A 21,062-nucleotide genomic window follows, 5' to 3' on the forward strand; every position below is an offset into this window, starting at 1 on the left:
GGAACCAATCATAGTTCCTTAATTTGCCTGGCACCATGGAAGGGGGGGGGGGGGGAGGCAGTGCCTGTGGAATCACTGTTTCCCATTTCATTGGTTTCAGCTTCCTTTCTCTGAGAACCTGTCTATCCCTGCACATCTCAATAGTAAATGACCTCCAGGTCACTGATTGATTACATGAAAAAAAAGCAACATAATGAGGGGAGGAGTTCCCTTCCCACAATCCCCGCTGTTATTCTGTTGGGAGAAAAGCATGTTGAAATCTCCCCCAAAACCCTCAATGCTAATGCTTAAAAAAGGGAAATATACTTTTATTCTGGGTGTAGTGGAAATCTGCTGAAAAATACAGTGTTACTTCCAAAAAATGTTGAAAAAGCTGCATTGGAAGAACTTGTACTTTCTCTATCTTATGAAGCATTTTTTTGCACAAAAGACTGGAGTACCCATCAAAATGGAGTTTCTCAATTCCCATGTTTCATTCACCATAACATCTACCAATGTGCATAGCTATATTTTCCGAATTGTATTTTAATTCTGTGTTTAACCTTTATTAAAAAGTTATTGGGCTTTTAAATATATCACTTTAAGAGGCTTGCTGTATCATGCATGATTTATATCAAGTTCTTACATTCAAAAAAATTCTGAAATTATAATTTCATAACTTATTATTTAAATGATTCATTTTACAAAATTCAATTTATATGCACTTTTTTCAATACAAGCCTTCTGCCTAAAGTGAGATATGCTTGTGTTTGGCTCATGCATACATGTCCTTAGAAATATTTAAAAATTGAAGAACTTGTTATATAGCAAGTAAGAGGTAGATATGAGGCCCCAACAAACCTTTGGAGACTGTTAGAGTTTATTTAAAGTCAAGAGTTAGATTTGCTCAGGTTTCATTTGCTTTTGGATCCACAGAAATAGTGTCTGGAAACATTAAAAAGCTTGATTCCAAGTCCAGTCATGAATTGAATGGATTATGGATGTTTTTCTTCTTCTGCACCACCCTCTGGCCCCTCCTGCTTCCCGTTTTGCCGGCAAACATTGAGTCTGTTCACTCTGTGGCTTGAACTTGGAACTAAGCTTTATTTACCTTCCACTTAGAATGGCCTACAAAAGAGCAATTTGGATATGCTCTAAGTGAATTCACTGACCTGCTCTCATTTCTTAATCTGGTCAGATTCTAAATAAAGTTTTTGGGGTTATTTTATATTTTCAGAGTAACATTCATTGGTTTGCTTTCATTTTCCTTGTCCTTAATGTTATTGTGAATCTTATAAACAGATTACTGCAAAAAAATTTATTCTATTTGTAAATAGTAAATTTTAATTAAATGTGCATTACATTTACATTACATCTTTTTAGATGCAATTTCATATCAACATGTTTTGTAATCAAAAGGGAAAGTTCTCATCTTCAGGCCTCAGTTTTCTCTTCTATCAAAGTGAGAAAATTGGGCAAGATGATATCTAAGATTCCTTCTTGCCTAAAAATCTATCAGATCCCTTACATGGCTTAATAAAATGTAGTAAAATGCTTTGGGAAATAATTGGGTCACCTTAAATCTCTATAGTTCTTTGAACAAATGTGACTGTTTAGTTTCTTCAGCATAGTGTTTGAGATTATAAATGAACTAGTTGGCTGCTGAACCAAGGGAGAAAAACGAGCACTGTGCTGGGAATCAGGAAATGTGGGTTCTGGGCCCAGCCCTGCCACTGACAAGTCATATAACATTGGGGCGAGGCACTGGATGATTTCCCTAGCTGTAGCAAGGGGAAATCTTGTGCCAGTTTCGTAAGGTTATTAAAGAGACATATTGGAGTGCTTTGAGCTTTTTCAAAGAAAAGGACTGTTCTATAAAGTTGCTTATTCTTCTTGACACAGCCATGAGCATGTTTTGAAAAAGCATTAATTGGAAACTTGTAGGATCTACGTGTGTAGAGCATAATCAAGATTGCATCTTAACTTGAAACATGCAAAATATTGAAAAGGAATTAACAATGATCAGAATTTCTGGGAATCATTTCTTTCTGTTGTCATTCTTCAGTAAATGGTTCATTTAAATTTGTGTTACACCACTTTTCCACTTGGTTTCCTCTTATTATTCAAGACATTTGGGTTGAAATTGCTTAGTTTTACAATACTTTGTAGATCATTTTCTAACTTATTATCTTAGCTGTATAAGTGAAGCTGGCTTGAGATTTTCCCAGCTCCACAAAAGTTTTCCTCCACCTTAATTTTACATGGAGGTGACACCTTGGGGTCCCAATGACTAAGCTGATGGAATACAGTTTCTCACAGGTTCTACAAAGGTAGAAAGGTTAGTAGTATAGGCCCAAAAGTGGACTGTATGTCTGTTGTCTGAGAACCAACTTGGCTACATTTGGAGGGGCTCATCACCAGAAGGTTGATCACCAGTGATGTTTTTTTTTATAGTTTCATGAATCATGCTTTTTAAAAACCTTCTAAGACTTTGGGTTAGAAAGAGATTGTACTCTGCACTGGTAAAGGAAATGCCTTCCATTGACAAAATTATGGATCTAAAGAATATGGTTAGTAGAGGTTGCAATTTTTAAAGATTTTTAAATTGATGATTGATTAGTTCATAGACTTGCCAGCTTCCATTTTGAAAGAACAGCAATTTATTTTAAACATTTTTGCTGTGGAAACAAAAAACCTTCTCCTGAATAATGGGTTGGTGAATCAGAGAAAGGACAGAATCAATTAATAAGTAAAGCCTTTCTGGACAAGACTCAAAATTATTTGCAGCTTTGGTTCCCATTACTCTCTACTCTCCCCCCACCCCCAGCCCTCAGCCAGCTATTATTGTTGATTTCTCTTAATTTATATTTGGTAAGCCTGGTTTTTAAAAAATTGTTTAGCTTGCTTAAACATTGTGTATCTGAAAGTATCTGTAGACATTTGAAGAGAGAAATTTTTAAATTATAAGATGTATTATTAAGACATCATTAGTTTCCCTGCCATGGACATTGAATGCCTTTCCATTGTCCTTCCCTAGCCATTATTTGCTTTTTTAAATGAAGAAAAGTTTCCTGAAAACGGGTGGATGGTATATAATCCAATTGAAGAATATCGAAGGCAGGTAAGTCAATAAGTACTATTGAATGGGTCTCATATAGTAAGTTACCAAAAAAATATAAAATAAAAATATACATTGCAATGATCTATAGTTCATTATGTTCTTTGAAAAGCAGTAATACCCTAACATCCTTCTGAATGGTAACAGTAATATCCAAATTGTAGACAACATATACTAATGATGGCGAACCTTTTAGACACCCAGTACCCAAACTGCAAACCTCACACTGCATGTGAGCCCCTTCCACCCCTACCCCAACCTTACCCCAGACAGGGAAGGGAGGAAGCACTCCCATTTTGCTGCTAGGCAGAGGGGTGGGTCATGTGAGAAATGTCCCCAGGTATGTGTGGAGAGGGGGAGGGGAGCAGCCCTCTCTGGCATGTGTGTCAAAGGTTCACCAACTTAGACATATACCATCATATTCCATATAGCCCATAGCAGTGATGGCAAACCTATGGCACGGGTGCCAAAGATGGCATGAAATGCACTTAATGTGGGCATGCAGCTGCCCTCCCCCTCTGCAGTTTGTTACTAAAAAGGCAGAGGGACTTGGGTGGAGCATTTTCCACATCCCCTGCCCCTCTGCCCAGCAGCCCAATGGGAGTGCACAGGGGGTAAGGTGGACAGCTCACAGGCAGCAGAGCTGGAGGGGAGCAAAGAGTTCAGAGTGGCCCAAGTGCTCCACTCCACTCCCTCTCTCTACACTTGCTGAGGACATTCCTTACTTCACCTACCCCCTCCACCCAGTAGCCCAGTGGAGCGCTTTTTCCTTCCCCTGTGTGGGGTAAGGGGTGAGGGCATGCCCAGCACTCAGTGTGGGGAAGGGGTATGGCACCCAGTCTGGTTGGGGAGAGGGGCAGGTATGGCACTCTGTCTGGGGGCAGAGGGGGAGGGGCCTGGCACTTCGTCTGTAAAAGGTTCATTATTACTGGGTCCTATGGTTACTCTTACCTTAAACCTAACTTATTCTTATAGCCATAGTCAAGGATCATATTGATTCTATTTCTTAACTTTCCTCCTTATACCATTGAGGAAGGTCTTTGTATTTTTGCATAAAATAAATTATGGGCCAGTATTATAGATGAGACTTTCACACTTATCCACTCTATGGTTTATTTCTGTATTAAATGCTTTAGATTGGGAGCCCAAGTTTTCTTTCTATACATTAGCAGTTGGTGTCTAATCTAAATCTTTTCCATACAAATTTGGCAGACAGTTAAATTTTCTTCATGAAGTTGCTTGCTCTCATTGCTGCTTCTCCAAAAGAAGCTTTGGTGAAAGTACATTATTATTAGCACCAACAATAAGCTTGTATGTTTCAGTAGTGCTCTAAGCACACAGATCTGTACTAGTTTCATGTGACCCTCATAACAACTCTCTGAACTTAGAATTTGGGGCTCAATTCAGGTTAGTAAATGTATTACCATCCCTATTTTACAACTGATGAAACAAATTAGGAAGAGAGTGGCAGCCCAATACAAAACAGAGAATGCTAAGCTTACAGTCCAAGGATGTGGGTTTGAATACCAGCCTCATCCCTTATCTGCAATGTCCTTAGTCAAGGCACTCCTTTCTAGACCCTATTGCTCTAATTTGTAAAATTAGGTGGTTGAACTGGATGGCCTTTAAAAGTCCCTTCCAGCTTAAATCTACAACTTTTCAAGCACAGAGTAATGAAAAGGGAAGTAATAGGGCAGCTGGGTGACTCAGTGGATTGAGAGCCAGGCCTGGAGACAGGAGGTCCTGAGTTCAAAACTGATCTCAGACACTTCCTAGCTGCGGGATCCTGGGCAAGTCACGTAATGCCCATTGCCTAGCCCTTACTTCTCTTCTGTCTTGGAACCAATACACAGTATCGATCCTAAGACAGAAGGTAAGGGTTTTAAAAAAAAAAGGAAAAGTGGCATTCCCCAACGTGCATCTGGAATCAGAGGTGAGATTTGAACCAAGGTCTCTCCAGACTCCAAGTCCAACCCTCTTTTCACAACTCCCTTGTTCCTTGAAGATTATCATCAAGAGCTAATGAATATCAAGGTTACCTTCAACACTTACTTAGCTTCGTGACTGTAAGGTCTTTTCACCTCTGAGTCTCAATTTCTTTGTAAAAAGGGAATAATAATATTTTAATAGTCTACCCCACAAGTTGTGGGGAAGATGGTTTGTAAACTTTAGTGTGTCCGAGAAATGGGAATTATCATTTAAGTAAATAATCTCTTAAACTTGTGTGTATTTTAAAATGGGAGATGAGTTCTAGTAGAACCTTAACCTAATGCTGATGTTGGGGAACAAGATCAGCTTCCACATAGGCCTGTAGAGTTTTTGTAAAGAGAGGTCTAATATGTCCTACTGTAAAGACCCTTCATTTGACCAAATCTGGGCTATCTAGAGCAAGGTACTTCCTCTTGGAACTTTATACTTGTCCTAATCATGACTATATCATTTGAAAAATCATTTGGAATCATTGTAGGATAGGTTTTGAGAATCAAGTCCAAATCTTTTGTATTTGTTCTTTTTTTATTGTTTATAATCTTATGAAATGAAAAGTTTGTCTGAAGGAAATGATAGAGTTGAAGTCCTTTGGAGAACTCATCTATATTCCTTTAATTGGTTGTTTTCTGCTGTTAGGACACCAGATCATCACTTGATTTGTCATCAGATCTAATGGCCTGGAATTTTGTTTTTGAATATTAAGTTCTGAAAAAGAGTCTATGTGAGGCATTTATTAGATGCTGTGTAGGAATTCATTTTGAAATCGAATTGTGTGGTGATTTGTTAACATCGCTCACAATTCGTGCCTCAATAGATCTGAAAAAGAGACCTCATTAGGACATGTACAGAATATGGGCCATTTTTACTTTATTTTTAGAGTGTTAATAACCCAAACTAAGATTTTTTTTCTTCTTCTTAGTTCAAAACTTTTCACTTGGAACAACATAGTATTAAGTTTCAACATTGCATGCATATATGAACTGGCAAAAGTATTTTGTATTGGACAGTCACCACTCTGTTCAGTCTTTTATTTTTCTCACTACTTGCTAAGGAATGTCCAAACTCAGCTCCCTTTTGGTCCATGGTCTCTAGGCCCAGCCCTAAAGGACAACTTATACCTCCCAAACAAATGCCCTCACTAATTTTGCTTCTTGTGGGTATAGCAATAAAGGAATGGAGTGGGGGGTGGGGGGGAAGGGGTGCGGGGAATGGAAGAGTGCCATCTAGAATCTGTCTATATTTGATGCTTAAATTTGTCTGGGTAAGTTATAGGATGGGAAAGTACCTTAGATATCATATTGCCACATTCATAGCCTAGTTAGTTTGGAAGCGAGTACATTTCTCATACAACCACAGACTAATCAATCCCAAACAACTTGATTTAAGACTAATAAGAGTCCTCCCAATGGAGCTTCTCTGTATACTTATTTTCTTGATAGATTTGCCCTAGTAACTTGGAATAGGTTGGAAAATCCATGCCCTTTTGGGAAGAAGGAGATGGAACTTGCTGATTCTCATTTCTACCTTCAGGGTGAACACAGGGCTTTCATTTGGAGGAGAAAGGGAAATATGAGTTTCATTGCTATTATTTAGTCTTAAAGTTATTCTATCTGTATTATGTAGGTAATAAGTAGTCATTTTATGTGGATAAAAAGGCCTTAAATTCAAGAGAACTTCTATAACTAAAACACTACTTAGGAAAACTGTGTTTGTCTCATGTGCCTACATTTTCTAATTGTCATTTTTGTCAGTTCTGTGATAAATCGGTAGGTTATCGCCACCATGTGGTCAGTGCTAAATACAAAACTAACACCAAAAGAGGAAAATAGTCTTAGAAATGAAATGTGGCCTTGAAATTAAACTAAATGTGAAATTAAATCAAATGTGAAATAATGGAATTTGCATTTGTTATTTGTTTTAAGGGATTGCCCAATGGCCAGTGGAGAGTATCTTTTGTCAATAAACGCTTTGAAATGTGTGAAACGTATCCTTCCATTCTGGTGGTTCCATATCATTCCACAGATGATGATCTCAGGAAAGTTGCAACTTTTAGATCCCGTAATAGAATTCCGGTGAGTCCAACTTATAGCAGTTATAACAGTAACTTTTATTGCTTGAGATGCTCTTTATTCTGAGGAATGAGGTTAAAGTTGATAAAAACTTTTGGAACTTGTGATCATTTAAATGTGACATTATATATTTTCTTGTCTCTTACAACTACTATCTGTGTAATCCTGGGTAAATCACTTAAGCTGTCAAACAATTCTCTAGGATTATGAGTTGCACAGCAATTGCTGGTGTCTGTTGATAGAGAGCACTTATGTACAACAATGAAATCACAAATCCAAACAAAAAAATTATATATTGTAGAGCTTCTGAACTGATTTTTATCTGTTCTTATCTTTATTAACTTACTAGCTGCTTTTAAGTAGCAGGGCAGATTGGAGCTAGGAGTGACAAGGGCTTCCTCTATTATACTTGCTATATCACAGAATTTGAGAATTAGAAGGAATTTAAGCAGCTTTCTACTTCAACCCACATTCAAAAGGAGTCCCCATTAACATATACCAAATAAGTAACCATCCAGCCTCTGATTGAAAACCCAAATAGGGGAAATTCAGTACTTCTCAAGGTAGTTCATTCCAGTTTTGGACAGTTGTTACTGTTAGAAAGTTTTTTTCTGATATTACACCTAAATTTGTCTCTCACATCTTTAATCTGTTGCTTCTAAAAGCCAAATAGAATCATTCTAATCTTCCTTTATGTAATAGCCATTCAGGTACTTAAAAACAGCTCTCATATCCTCCCTGAATATTCTTTTTTAGACTAAATATTCCCATTTCCTTTAATCAATTTTTTGTATTTCATAGACTCAATAATCTTCACCATCCCATTTGTTTCCCTCCTCCATACTCTCTGTCTTTTCAGTGACTTTCTTAAAATTCAATTCTAGTGGCTAGAATTGAGCATAGCACTCAAAATCTTGTAGAATTATCACCTACTTATTATTAGGAGCTATGCCTCTCTTAGTGTACCCCAAGATCACCTTAGCTTTTTTGACTGCCACATTATACTACTGATTCCTATTGAACTTGTAGTTCACTAAAACCCCCAGATCTTTTTCATAGTAACTGCTGTCTAACTATGCCTCCCCTATCATATACTTGGGATGTTGGCTTTTTAATATCAAAGTGATAAGACTTTACCTTTATCTCTGTTGAGCTTCATCTCACTAGGTTCAGTCTAGTATTCTAATCTGTCAAGATCTTTTTGAATCCTCACTTGTCCAATATGTTAGCTCTTCATTTTATGTCAACTGAACATTTGATGAGCATGCCATCTATGACTAAACTAATCAATAAAAATGTAAAGTCTGTTCCTTGGGCTCCTCTCTAGAGACCTTCTGCCACATTGATATTGACCTCTTCACAAGTACTCTTTGAAGCCAGCCATCCAAACAGTTCTGACTCCATCTACTTATATTCTTATCTAAGCCATATCTCTCTGTCTTCTTTCTAAGAATAGTCTGAGATACTTGAGCAAAAGCTTCACTTAGGGTAAACTGTGTCCATAGCATTCTTTTCATCTACTACTTTTATAATGCTGACAAAATAAAAGGAAAAGAGATTAAGGTTAGTCTCGCACAACCCATTCTTGTTGAAACCATCATGCTAGTAGTTCTTTGTTAGTTTTTTTTTACATATGAAGTCATACAAAATATACTTCCACAGGGGGCAGCTGCATGGCTCAGTAGATTGAGAGTCAGGCCCACAGATGGGAGGTCCTGGGTTCAAATCTGGCCTTAGACACGTCCTAGCTGTGTGACCCTGGGCAAGTCACTTAACCCCCATTGCCTAGCCCTTACCACTCTTGTGTCTTAGAACCAATACCCAGTATTGATTCCAAGACGGAAGGTAAGGGGGTGTGTGTGTGTGTGTGTGTGTGTGTGTGTGTGTGTGTGTGTGTGTGTATGTATGTATGTATACTCCCACAGTAGCCATGTTGCAACAAAGAAAAGGCAAGAAAAGAAAGAAAATATGTTTCAGTTTACATTCAGAGGCCATCAGTTCTCTTTCTGAAGCTGGATAGCATTTTTCATCATGGATCCTTGGAAATGTGGATCATTGATTGATCAGGCTAGCCAAGTCTTTCATAGTTGATCATCATTACAACATTGCTATTACTCCTGGTTCTTCTCACTTCACTTAACATCAGTTCATATAAGTCTTCCCAGGTTTTTCTGGCACTATCCCCTTCATTTCTTACTATACACTAGTATTCCATCATTTTCTCATATACTACAACTTATTCAGCCATTTCCCAATAGATGAGCATCTCCTCACTTTCCAATTCTTTGCCACCACAAAAAGAGGTGCTATAAATTTTTTTAACACTTGTCCTTCTCTTTTTTCTTTGGACCTGGTAACCATATTGGTGGGTCAAAAAGTATGTGCAGTTTTACCTCCCTTTGGACATTGTACGAAATTGTTCTCCAGAATGATTGGTGTTCATAGTTCCACCAATGATGTATTAGTGTTCCTATTTTCCCACATCCCTTCTAGCCATGCTGGCTTTTTGTAATCATCACTTCTTTTTCTAAATATTAACAGCCATCTATAGAATTTTCCTAGGAACCAAAGTCAGCTCCCTGGTCCATAGTTTGCAACCTTTACGTCTTTATTTTTTTTGAAAATTAGATTAGCATTTGCCCTCCTCCATTCTTGTAGTACCTCTCCCTGTTTCCATGACATTTCAGATATTGACAGTGGCCAGTTAGGTTGATCCCTGGGGAACAATTTTTTTATCTTAAAAGGTTTATTGATATGTTGAGATGTACATATGAGATGATATGATTTTTTTGCGTGTAAACATTTTGGAATAAAAAGTAAGGAGTCAAGGACTGCCCTGAATTTTCAACCAAAACAGATGACCAGAAGGTGATACCCTTGGCCGAAATGGGGAAGTTTGAGTGTTAGATTGGTTTGGAGAAGAAAGATTAAAAGTTCTTTTCTGGACAAATTGAATTTGAGTTGCCTGTGATACATTGTTTGAAACATCCTATAGACAGCTGGCATTGCCTGACTGGAGTTTGGGTGAGAAACTAGGCTAGATACATAGCTGTGGGAGTCATCTGTATGGAAGTGATCATTGAAGCCACATCAGCTGATGAGGTCAACAAGTGAGAGAGTGTGGAAAGAAAAGAAGGCCCAGGACAGAGCCTTGGATGCATATCCACAGTTAGTGGGTATGACATGCATGAAGATCCAGGAATGGACACTGAGAAAAAGTGGTAGAAATGTTAGGTAGGAGGAGATCCAAGAGTGTCATAAAAACCCAAGAAGGACTGTATATCTGGGAAGAGTCAGTGGGCAGCAGTGTCAAAAGCTGCAGAAGGATGAGGATTAAGCAAAGGCCATTGGTTTTTAACAACTGAATAATCATTAATAACTTTGCAGAGAATAGTTTCAGTCCAGTGAGCAGATTAGAAGCCACATTGAAGAAGGTTTAGAGGAAGTTTAGAAAAGTTCAAAGGAGAGGTAATGGAGGCAATGAATGTAGCCAGCGTTTTCTAGGAGTTTGAGAAAGGAAGATGTATAAACATACAGATTCACATAAATACAGACACACACACATATGATGACATAGCTAAGATCTTGGGAGGGTTTTTTACTTATAAAGAAGAATTAGCCATGTTTATATGTGTGAAGTAAGGATCCAGGAGAAAAGAGATTGAAGATAAGGCAGAGAGAGGGAATGACTGTGGAAGCAAACTGCTGGTAAGGGAACATAAACCCACCTCCAGGCAGATGGCTAGAGGGCTCGAGAGGGTGGCAGAATGACTGGAGAGGATGTGGAGGTGAAACTTGAACTAGTGGACTTTTTTCTTCTATTTCTCCCCAGTGCTGAGTACAGTCTCTGGCACATAGGAGGCAATTTAAAAACGCACACACAAAGTGCAGTTACCAACCAGTGTCTGAGGCCAGCTGCTAGATAGTTAATAGTTTGCACATGGTTAGTCACTAGTTGCCTAAGTTATTAGTAATGAATTGCCCTTTTTTGTTCCCTTCTGCATCTCTCCTCCCTTTTCTTGGTGCCCAAGGGTCAAAGCCTGGAGTGAAGCTTGTAGGAGATGATTCCAAGGGACTGAGAGATGAGGGAACTTGAGGTGAATGACCTGCCCCTCTAAGATGACCGTATATCTTGTCTCTGTGTATCTTTATATACCTTTTTGCTTATGTGCTGTCTTTTCTGCTGGAATGTAAGTTCCAGGAGGACAGAGACTGTTTGGTTTTGGTCTATATATATCTAGCATTCAGCATGGTACTTGGTGTACAGTAAATATTTATTCATTGATTAAAGTATGAGGTGAGCTTCTCAACTGAGAGGATAAGAGGATAATAAATACTAATATGTACTGTACTTAATATATACTCTATTTGAAGAGATCTGTGGCCTTTGGCTCGTGGGTCACAACACTGGCTTATAGGGCCAGGTTGTCAGATTTAGTCCTCATGATCTGATTAGTTTTGTTGTTCTCAACCTTTTCAAAGCCTTTATACTGTTGCCATTGCTCTTAGTAGAAAAACAGTACATCCATCATCACCTCTTGATGGCCATTTACATATACAGCTTTGTATATGAAAGACAGCATGGATTGTGCTTTAAAGTTATTGATTTGCATTTGTTCCCTGAAATATTTTATGACTGAAGCTTATCACTGTCTGTGAGGCCTTCCTCTGCAGGTTTTCTTCTTAGTGAGACTTTACCATCTAGCATTCAGAAGAGGCTCCCTGACTTCAGTCTTACATAGGCTGTGCTATTTACCTTTCTTATTGAATGGCCATCATTATAAACTTCAGTTTGCTGACATAGCCCAGGCGAAAGACCTGCATGTGTTCCTTTTTGGGGGCTGGCCTTTGTTGGATGTGCTTCAGAGTGTGAATAAATACTATTTCTGAAGATGACTTTTGAGCTTAAACTTTGATTTTGTTTAAACTCAAATTTCTTGACAACATGTATAAAGGTATTATATTATTTATGAGTCTTTACAAAATTAATACTAGGCATCATTTAATATCTGATTTTTAACTGCATCCTAGGAAAGAAATAAGCTTTGAAGAGAGGGAAATTAGAATTATGGTATGACAAACCCAAATCACAAATATAGTATACAGTAGCACTTCATTTACTTGGCATCGTGAGGAAATGAGCTCTTCCACATAAATGATTTTCTCTTTGTAAATGCTGATTTTTTTTTTACTATTTTGGTGCAAGTATCTCCAAAACGTATTCTACTTCTTTGTCCTCGTTGTTATGAACATGAAATATTGTATTAATTTAATACAGTGTAGTGCATGCCCTTGGGAGATATTAATATGTATTGGACTTTTTGCCCTTATACTGTTACCCCAAACTGCTGTGCATGCTTTTAAATTTTGTTTCCCTGCTTTTTTATAATTTTTCTGTCCCTTCCCTCTCAGTCAGCTGTTCCTTCTTGCTGCTGTCAGCAGCCTGCTTCTAGGACTTTCCCTTATTTCTCTTCTATCCTCCAGTTTCTTGCTTCTAATCTGATAGCAACTGGAAAACCCAGTTATTCTATTTATTAGTGTTATGTCTAAAATGAGAATAAATAAGCTCAGGATGAAAGACTGAGAATTTTCCCCCAGAAGGAAAGAGCCTGCATGTTAGTGCTGAAAACCAGAAAGTCATTATGTGTTCTGAGATCTTTTCAATGCTGTTCTTCTCCCCTCATCCCACACCCCAACTTCCTTTTGGGCCTTTAGCAATATTCTAGATGGTTGTTAGCCACAAGCAACTTCCAGAGTTTATATAGACAGTTAAAAAATACTTACTGTTTATTAAGTCTTTACCTATATGGCAGCTTCAAAGGTACAATTTTTTAAAATATCTTTTTATGTGATGAGATCTATTTTTATTAAATGTAATGCAGCCTTATCATGCTGTGTGGTATCTTCAAGAAGTGTTCAGTATTATGGAGGGAGGGAAGGCCCATCAAAATGCATATGAAGAGTTATCATTTTCCACTGATTGATATGCTTTCTTTCACAGCACTAAACAGTTTATTGTTGTGCTTCTCAGTAGCTGAAGATTTCTGAACTTTACCTAGGTGCTGTCCTGGATTCATCCAGAAAATAAGAATGTCATTATGCGCTGCAGTCAACCTCTTGTTGGCATGGGTGGCAAAAGGAATAAAGATGATGAAAAATATCTTGATATTATCAGAGAAGCTAATGGACAGATTTCCAAACTTGCAATATTTGATGCAAGACCCAGTGTAAATGCAGTAGCCAACAAGGTAAGCATAGATAGTTAACAAAGTTACTGGAATTGATTTTTCTTAAAAAGGAACTATTTTATAGGAGTATGTTGGTTTTGAATTTGAAATTAATAGAGCTCATAGTTGGTCAGAACTGGAAGAAGCCATAGTAACCATAGAATCCTAAATCTAGAGCTAGAAGGAACCAGAGGCCAATTTTCTTTTATAGATGAGGAAATTGAAGCCCCAAGGAGGCTAGGATCATTTAGTCCTGCCTTCTCCTTTTACAGTAGAGAAAGTGGGGGTTGGGGAATGAAGAGGTGGAGAGAGGTATAGGTCAACTAGTAGAAGTCAACACTGAAAATGAAATAAGAACACTTTGATTCATTTAGGGAGAAAGTTTTGGCCACAAAATACATTTTGGTAACAGTAGTTTTGTGCAATATATTATCTTAGTCTAGCCATTTAAATGACAGTCAGCACATTTAACTACTGGAATGTCCTTCAGGACATTTGGACACACTACTGACTGCTGACAGATATAGAGAATTATTGAAAGCTGTCTAAATAATTAGATTATTATAAAATCCCAATCTTGTGTGCATATGTAATAATATTGCAATTTTCTGGCCTGTTTAAAGATGTACTTCATATAAAGGGATTTTCTAAATGATAGAAGCTTATCCTTTTAAGTACCAGAGTCTTTTGTATTTTAATTATTTTTGACACAGACCTTATAAAAGGGTAACACTTTTCTGCTTCCTTATATGGAGGCTCCTAAAAATAATCGAACATTTTCTTGATGACTGATGACAAATATCCATTATTGATTGATTGCATTGGACACCCTCAGGACCTACTGAAATGTTAAAAGCTTTTTGTCCCTTATATAGCTCCAGGTTGTATGGTGATGGTGGGTTTTTTTTTTAATTTCTTATGTCTACCCTTAATAGTTTTGTCTCTGAGGGGATTCTCCTTCCCCCTGATATCTATCAATTGTCTTCTATCCTTTCTTACTGCTGTCCCTGTGCCTGCATCCATCAGACCCCTCATATTCCTTCTCATAATATACTGGGCCTAAACTGCTATAGAATAGGGAAAGACACAGGGTATGTTTGTTTGACTTACCTCTGAAATGACAGTCAGTGAGCTGTAAGGGCACAGACTTTGCAGTATCTATTTTGGGTTCTCAGAGACTGGCTCTTGGCTGTCTTCTGGATAGATGGGACTGCTGGACATGTTGCCAAGGGATAAATGAAGCGTTCCTCTATATATGTATCTGTATGTCAGAGGATAATGCTTACAGGAACTGCCTTGCCAGAGTTGCTAAAATGTAGTGAAATCCAGAGCACTGGATTTGGAGGAAGAAGTACCTGGGCGTGGCCTCTGATTCTGCCACTTACCTGTGTGGCCTTGGACAAGTTCTTTAACCTTACTGGGACTCAGTTCCTTCATCTGTAAAATGAAGGAGTCAAACTAGATGACTTCCAGAGTCACTTCCACCTCTAAGTCTATGATTCAAAGTTTGTAATGAGATCATGTATGTAAAGGACTCTGAAAACCTTCAAGTGCCAACTATTATGATTTCTCACTATATCATTATTACTCATTAATCATATTTGTATTGCATATACAGTTAGGTGTTTGAGCCCAGCTAAGCTCCCCTCAGCATGCTTCTGTTTGTGTCATCAGTAATTAAAATAATTTTCATATTCATACAAATAAAATTCAGTTAAAAATTTAGTTCTTTATAGCTGGAAAAGAAGCTCTGAATGCCTTTCCAAGCCAAGTAAGAAATTCTTTTTGGACTATCCACAGTTTCATTATACCTACCTTCTGTTCCTTTCTATCAGGATTTGTAACACAGTAGCATATATATATACAATTTGACTTTATTTCCATAGAAATCTTTTATTTTATAGGTATCTAAAATATTGTTTCAAATCAATAGGTAGCTATGTACTTTAGAAACTGTCTTTGAATTTGTAGAACATTTCAATGATATCTCCATTCAAATTCAATTCAGTCTACATCTATTCTCAGTAAACTAGTAGTCATACTCAGTAAATGTTTGTTTTGTTGCTGTAGTAGTAGAGCGGCTAGTAATTGTGTTTATTGAGATATAGTAGGAAGAGTGCAGTATCTGAAGTCAGAGGGAGGATTTTTTTTTGTCATTTTCTTTTATTAGAATTTTTTTCATATTTTCCCAAGGTTTTTATCTAAAAACAAACCAAAAAAAAATCACCAGAAACTTAGAAATAAAGAATATGGGGAAGAAGGAAATTGAATCAAAGGTCATTCTCCTTGCCCCCTAACATCTGCCTAGGACAGAACACAGAATGGGAAAGGCTCCTCTCCTCTCCCAGTGCTTTCTGAGATCCTACGAAAGAGATGGGAGGAAATGCTCCTGGCCTTGATATCAATATGAACAGCAGGGGACCAAGTCACAGCAGTCCAAAGGATGTTGAGGTCTAGGGAAGAGGATGAGCATGGGAGGGGCTTGAGTGGGGTCACAGGAAGTAGTCAGCCACTCCCTTTTTGGAAGGGATGCCCTGGGTTTCCTGGCATGCAGTTTGAAAGACGATAAAGTCTTTCTGCAATGCCCCAACTCCCCATCTGCCTCCTAGTTTTCAGCTCCTTTTGTGTCTTGCCTTTCTCCATTATATGGTAAACTCCTTGGGGGAACTTACCATATTTTTTAGTATATATTATATATATGTATATGTATACATTTATTTATTCATTTATTTGTTTGTTTATATGTTTATTTATTTGTGTGTGTATATATATAAAAGGACTGTCTTTGTTTTTGTCTTTATATCCCTGGTGCTTAGCCCCTTGTAGATGCTTAATATTTATTAACTGACTGTTGACTGTCAACACCACCACCTGCCCACAACTTCATCACCACTTCCCTCACTCTCATCTCCCTTATCCCTACCCCTCTCAAATGTCCCATTCCAGAACTTCCTTCCCCTGTGCTGTCTAGAATGCCATCTTCATAATTAACAAACTTGTTTTCATCTGAAACCTTTCTCTTTCTCATTCCCTCCATCTTCTGGCACTTACTGAGACCTGGCTTCCTTCTGTTGAGGAAAATGGTGACCATCCCTGGTCCCCTCATATCTCTGACTTACTGGTTTGGGTAGGGAGTCAAAATATCCTTTGCTCATTTTCACTTCCACACATTCCTTCTACCACCATCATTCAGCAACATCTCCTTTGAGATTAATTCAATCTGAATTTATCACCCAATCAAGGTTCTGGGTGTTCAATGACTGGCTTACAATCTTTCTCCCTCCTCCTTCCTCTTTTCCTCTTTCCCCTCCTCCCTCCTTATGGCTGCTGCAATCATTTTCCTCCCAGGGTTAGAAATAGACAGGAAAGGGAACCTTCATGTGACATCTGTTATGTGACTGTCCTTTTCCAATCAGATGCTTTCTTGGCAGTCAGCCTTGCTAATTCCTTCTTGCTCACTCTTTTTAACGGGCAACTTGAAGTTATCATGGACTTATGTTCTTTATTAGCTTTTGGTGTAGATGATTGTATTCTTTCAAGGTTTTCAAGTCTCTTCCTTAGGATGTGCCAAAACACAAACCATAGCTCTCTTTAAACAGATATACATTAGGGTTTCCACACAAAAATTAGTGTTCTTTATCATAGTACCAGGATGATCAAATGCTAGATGGAGCAGATTTTAAAAATTAACAGCCCTAGTAATTACCACCTTTCCTCCTCTCAAATATTTAATGCCAACCAAAAGATGACTTTAGCTATGTTATTAAAAAATCATTTGGAATATAAAGGCAAACATATTTATTTCTCCCTTAGTATGGCTGAGCATATTATATTCCCTTTCCACAATTAACTCACTTTCTTTCCCCTAATTTTATATCTGGAAATTTGTGTAGAATGTGGGCCTTTTAAACTCTGACCCACAAGCTTTAATTTAGCTTTAAGAGTTTGTTGTTATAGTGCACTTTGAAAATATTGCATTTTTTTTGTTTGTTAGGCAACAGGAGGAGGATATGAAAGCGATGATGTCTATCATAATGCAGAAATTTTCTTCCTGGATATTCACAATATTCATGTCATGAGAGAATCCTTAAGAAAACTGAAGGATATAGTTTATCCTAATGTAGAAGAATCTCATTGGTTATCAAGCTTGGAATCAACTCATTGGCTAGAACATGTCAAGGTAACTCCACTTTTAAAATTAATGGGCTTTTTTATTTACATTGCCAACTAATTTGTGAAATGTGGATATTTGGAGTAATGTTTGTTTGAATTTATTATTGCTGTTCATTTATTGAAGACAGCCTAGTATGTTACTGAATTGGCAGTACTTGTTAATCCTGGAATCTGGCTGCCTGATCAATCCTTTCTAGAAGTAGGACATGTTGCCTGAATAAAGGAACAAGCCTCCTTGGATCTGGATTCAAATGTTTCTTTAAATGAGACTCTTCTCCCCTACCCCCATTCTAATGAGATTCATCATGCTTTTAGGATACCAGGAAGCTTCTAATACATTCCCTAATGTATCAGGCTTATATTATTTCTTTTTCTTTTTTTTTTAAACCCTTATCTTCCATCTTAGAATCAACACTGTGTATTGGTGCCAAAGCAGAAGACAATAAGGGCTAGGCAGCGTGGGTTAAGTGACTTTCCCAGGGTCATATAACTAGGAAGAAGTACCTGAGGTCAGATTTGAATTTTGAGGTCAGGTTTTACTGACTCCAGGCCTGGCTCTCAATCCACTGAACTACCTAGCTGCCCTGCTTACATTGTTTCTTAAAAATACTCTCCCTGGCCTGAGATCGTGATCTTTGCATAGGAAGGGGAGAAATTTCAAAGAAGGAAGGAACTAATGAGATTTAGTGACTGACAGAAGGAAAGGGAGGAGAGAATTAAGACATAAGGTTTTAAGAAGATAAGTCAATGAAACCTTATTAATAGCAATTTGATTTTTGGAGTTCTGTATTGTACTATGGTACAGTAATCAATGGCACTATAGTCAAAGAATAATCCAAGGGCTTGTGACATGACCATTAGAATTTTGAGATTTCCTTTCCATACAATTATAATATGGCCACTTGTAGTAATAATTCCCAAAGCTTGATGGGCTAATAATAACTCAGTGGGCTGCTTATCCAACTGGATGCTCTTGCTTGGGCAATGTATGTTTTTTAGCCACTTTGTTGCATTGCAGATAGTTAGAGCTTCCCTTTATAATCACTGTGGGTTTCACTGAGGCATAACTTTTATTGTATTCTGGTTTGGGGGCTCATCATCTGTATATAGCACATAGAGAACTCCATTGGAAGGGAATCCTTCTGTTCGATCTCTGGGCTACATGTCTTCCATGCCACTGGTAACTCCCTTTGTAAGAAGAACCTTTAGGGCTGCATTTTATTTTAGGATCAATGAACAATAAGCCCAGTGGGATCTTATATTCTCAACACTCTTCAGTCACTTGTGTGGCTGCCCTGCAAATATGTGGCTTACGGTAGAAAATCATCTGTGAAAGACCTGCCCATTTCTTCCTCATATTCTCCTCAAATGTATGTATAGACTATTGATAGAGGCTTTAGAGAGATGAGATAGGCATTTGCTGGTATTTTCTTGGTCATCCTTTTCGCCTGTCATTTGGTCTTTCTTTTGCAGTCCTCCCTTCTTAGTTGTTGCAGATCTGCTTTTTAAATTGTCTCTTCTTGAGCAGAGATGTACTCTGCAAATTTCACTCTTTCTCTCAGCCACTTATTAAGTGCTCTTTCCTTTTTCACACACGATTGAGATGAAAGAAAGAATAACATGCAGTCCCACTCTGTGCTGATGACAGTAATGTTCTCCCTCTAGAAAAATGCCTGTAGATCTGGCTTTCTTTCTCTATGTCCTTCTGTTCCAAGTACATGTATTCCCAAGCGAGTGGGCTTGGGTGCCTCTTTTGGACCAAGTTCTCTAGACTCACTTCTCCATCTTTTTTACACTATTGTTTCTTCTAATCTTATTCATGTTAATAAATACATCCATGTAAGCAAATTCATTAGGAATTTTTCCATTTCTTGAATGAGTTTATGTTGGAGAAAGCCAGCTGATTCTAAATGTCCAAATCTTCCATGTTTAGAAATTTCTCTGTTCCAGAAATAGTCTTTTTAAAACAGAGGTTTTGCTGATATTTAAAACAAATTTTAATCATGGCAATATTTTTCATCATCTTAATTATCAGCATTTTTAAAAGTGTTTTTTTGTTTAACAGTTTGTCTTGACAGGAGCTATTCAAGTTGCAGATAAAGTGGCCTCTGGGAGAAGCTCAGTGTTGGTGCATTGCAGTGATGGATGGGATAGAACAGCACAGCTCACATCTCTAGCCATGTTAATGTTAGACAGCTACTACCGAACCATTACAGGCTTTGAAGTATTAATACAAAAAGAGTGGATAAGCTTTGGACACAAATTTGCATCGGTAATTTTTTAAAAAGCAAAATCTATTGTATTAGAGTTTAATATTATGGGCATCTGTGATGGAAAAACTAACCATCTAAAACGCGAATTTCTTTTACCTATGGAATGTTATAATTTTATAGCTTTTGAAAATGTATAACTCCTTAGGTTACTAAAAAGTGTTTTCAAAACTATATTTTCCATTTAAACACAACTATTACAGTTGAGTTCTTAATTACAAACAATAAAAAAGTTTTTTTCAGGATTAAAAATTTTCTAAAATCACATTAAACAAAAACAGCTGCTTTCTGTAGTTTGCAAATTGTAAAACTTTACTTTTGTAGTCAGTTCAATTCACCCAACATTTATCAAGTGCCTGTTATTATTAAAGCTCAATGTATTGTTTGTAATCATCTTATATAGACTTTGATGCTTCATCCAAATCCCATAGGAGAGCAAAAATTAATTGGAGAGAAAGTGGTGATATGTTCGTTTTTTGTTTTTGAGGGTAGAGGTTCATTCCTTGGCCATGATCATAAGATCATGTACATATCTATATTTGTATATATCTTATTCTGGAAGGGACTTTAAAGACCACCTGGTCCAGCTCCCTTATTTTGTCAATGATGAAACTGAGGCCAGAGGGAGGATTTGAATTCTGATCTTGTGATTCTTTATTGAGTGCTCTTTTCACTGACCATTTTGACTTTCTGGTTCAAAGTTCTACCACCTAAGGATTGGTACCTTGCTAACTGTGAAAACCTCCTGGGCTCTTTTCAGTTTTCTACATTCATAAGACATTTCTGTTAAGAAACATATGCCTTTCTATCCCCAAGTGTTCCTGACCTGAATTAGGTCACCTAGGTTCAGGTAAAAATACTGGCTGGAAATCCTTCTCATTTCCAAAGTAGGTATACTGATATTACCAAGATTCCACATTTTAATTCATTATACAGAGGAATATGCACATTAATTCCTAGCTGTTCAAAAGCCTGTGCCACTTGGCTTTTTCTGTGTTATATATTTATTTTGTAAACTGCCACTGTCATCCTTCTCCAAACCTTCATCATGGTGTAGGAAGTGTTCCTAGGATCTCAGAGGCTAAAAGCCTGTGGAACATGAGTTCTGTCAAAGAGACAAGACAGGACAGATGGGCACTGGGGCAACCTGTATGGCTATTGTCTAAAGACTTACTCCTGACATCTGGAAAGGTTCCTTACCAGGGCAGTAGCAGGGGAATCATGTTTTTGACCACAG

The 21,062-nt window shown here is 37.6% G+C and overlaps 1 protein-coding gene across 1 annotated transcript in view; it reads left to right on the forward strand.

Moving 5' to 3' along the window:
- MTM1 (myotubularin 1) overlaps positions 1–21,062 on the forward strand; it is a 120,827-nt gene that overhangs the window by 91,647 nt on the left and 8,118 nt on the right. The window contains exons 7-11 of the mRNA XM_044682508.1: positions 3,017–3,100; positions 7,009–7,158; positions 13,215–13,403; positions 17,377–17,562; positions 19,621–19,827. Of these exons, the coding sequence (XP_044538443.1) occupies positions 3,017–3,100; positions 7,009–7,158; positions 13,215–13,403; positions 17,377–17,562; positions 19,621–19,827 (816 nt within the window). The remainder of the gene's footprint in view (positions 1–3,016; positions 3,101–7,008; positions 7,159–13,214; positions 13,404–17,376; positions 17,563–19,620; positions 19,828–21,062) is intronic.

Source organism: Gracilinanus agilis, chromosome X (genome assembly GCF_016433145.1).
Source record: "Gracilinanus agilis isolate LMUSP501 chromosome X, AgileGrace, whole genome shotgun sequence".
NCBI lineage: Eukaryota > Metazoa > Chordata > Mammalia > Didelphimorphia > Didelphidae > Gracilinanus > Gracilinanus agilis.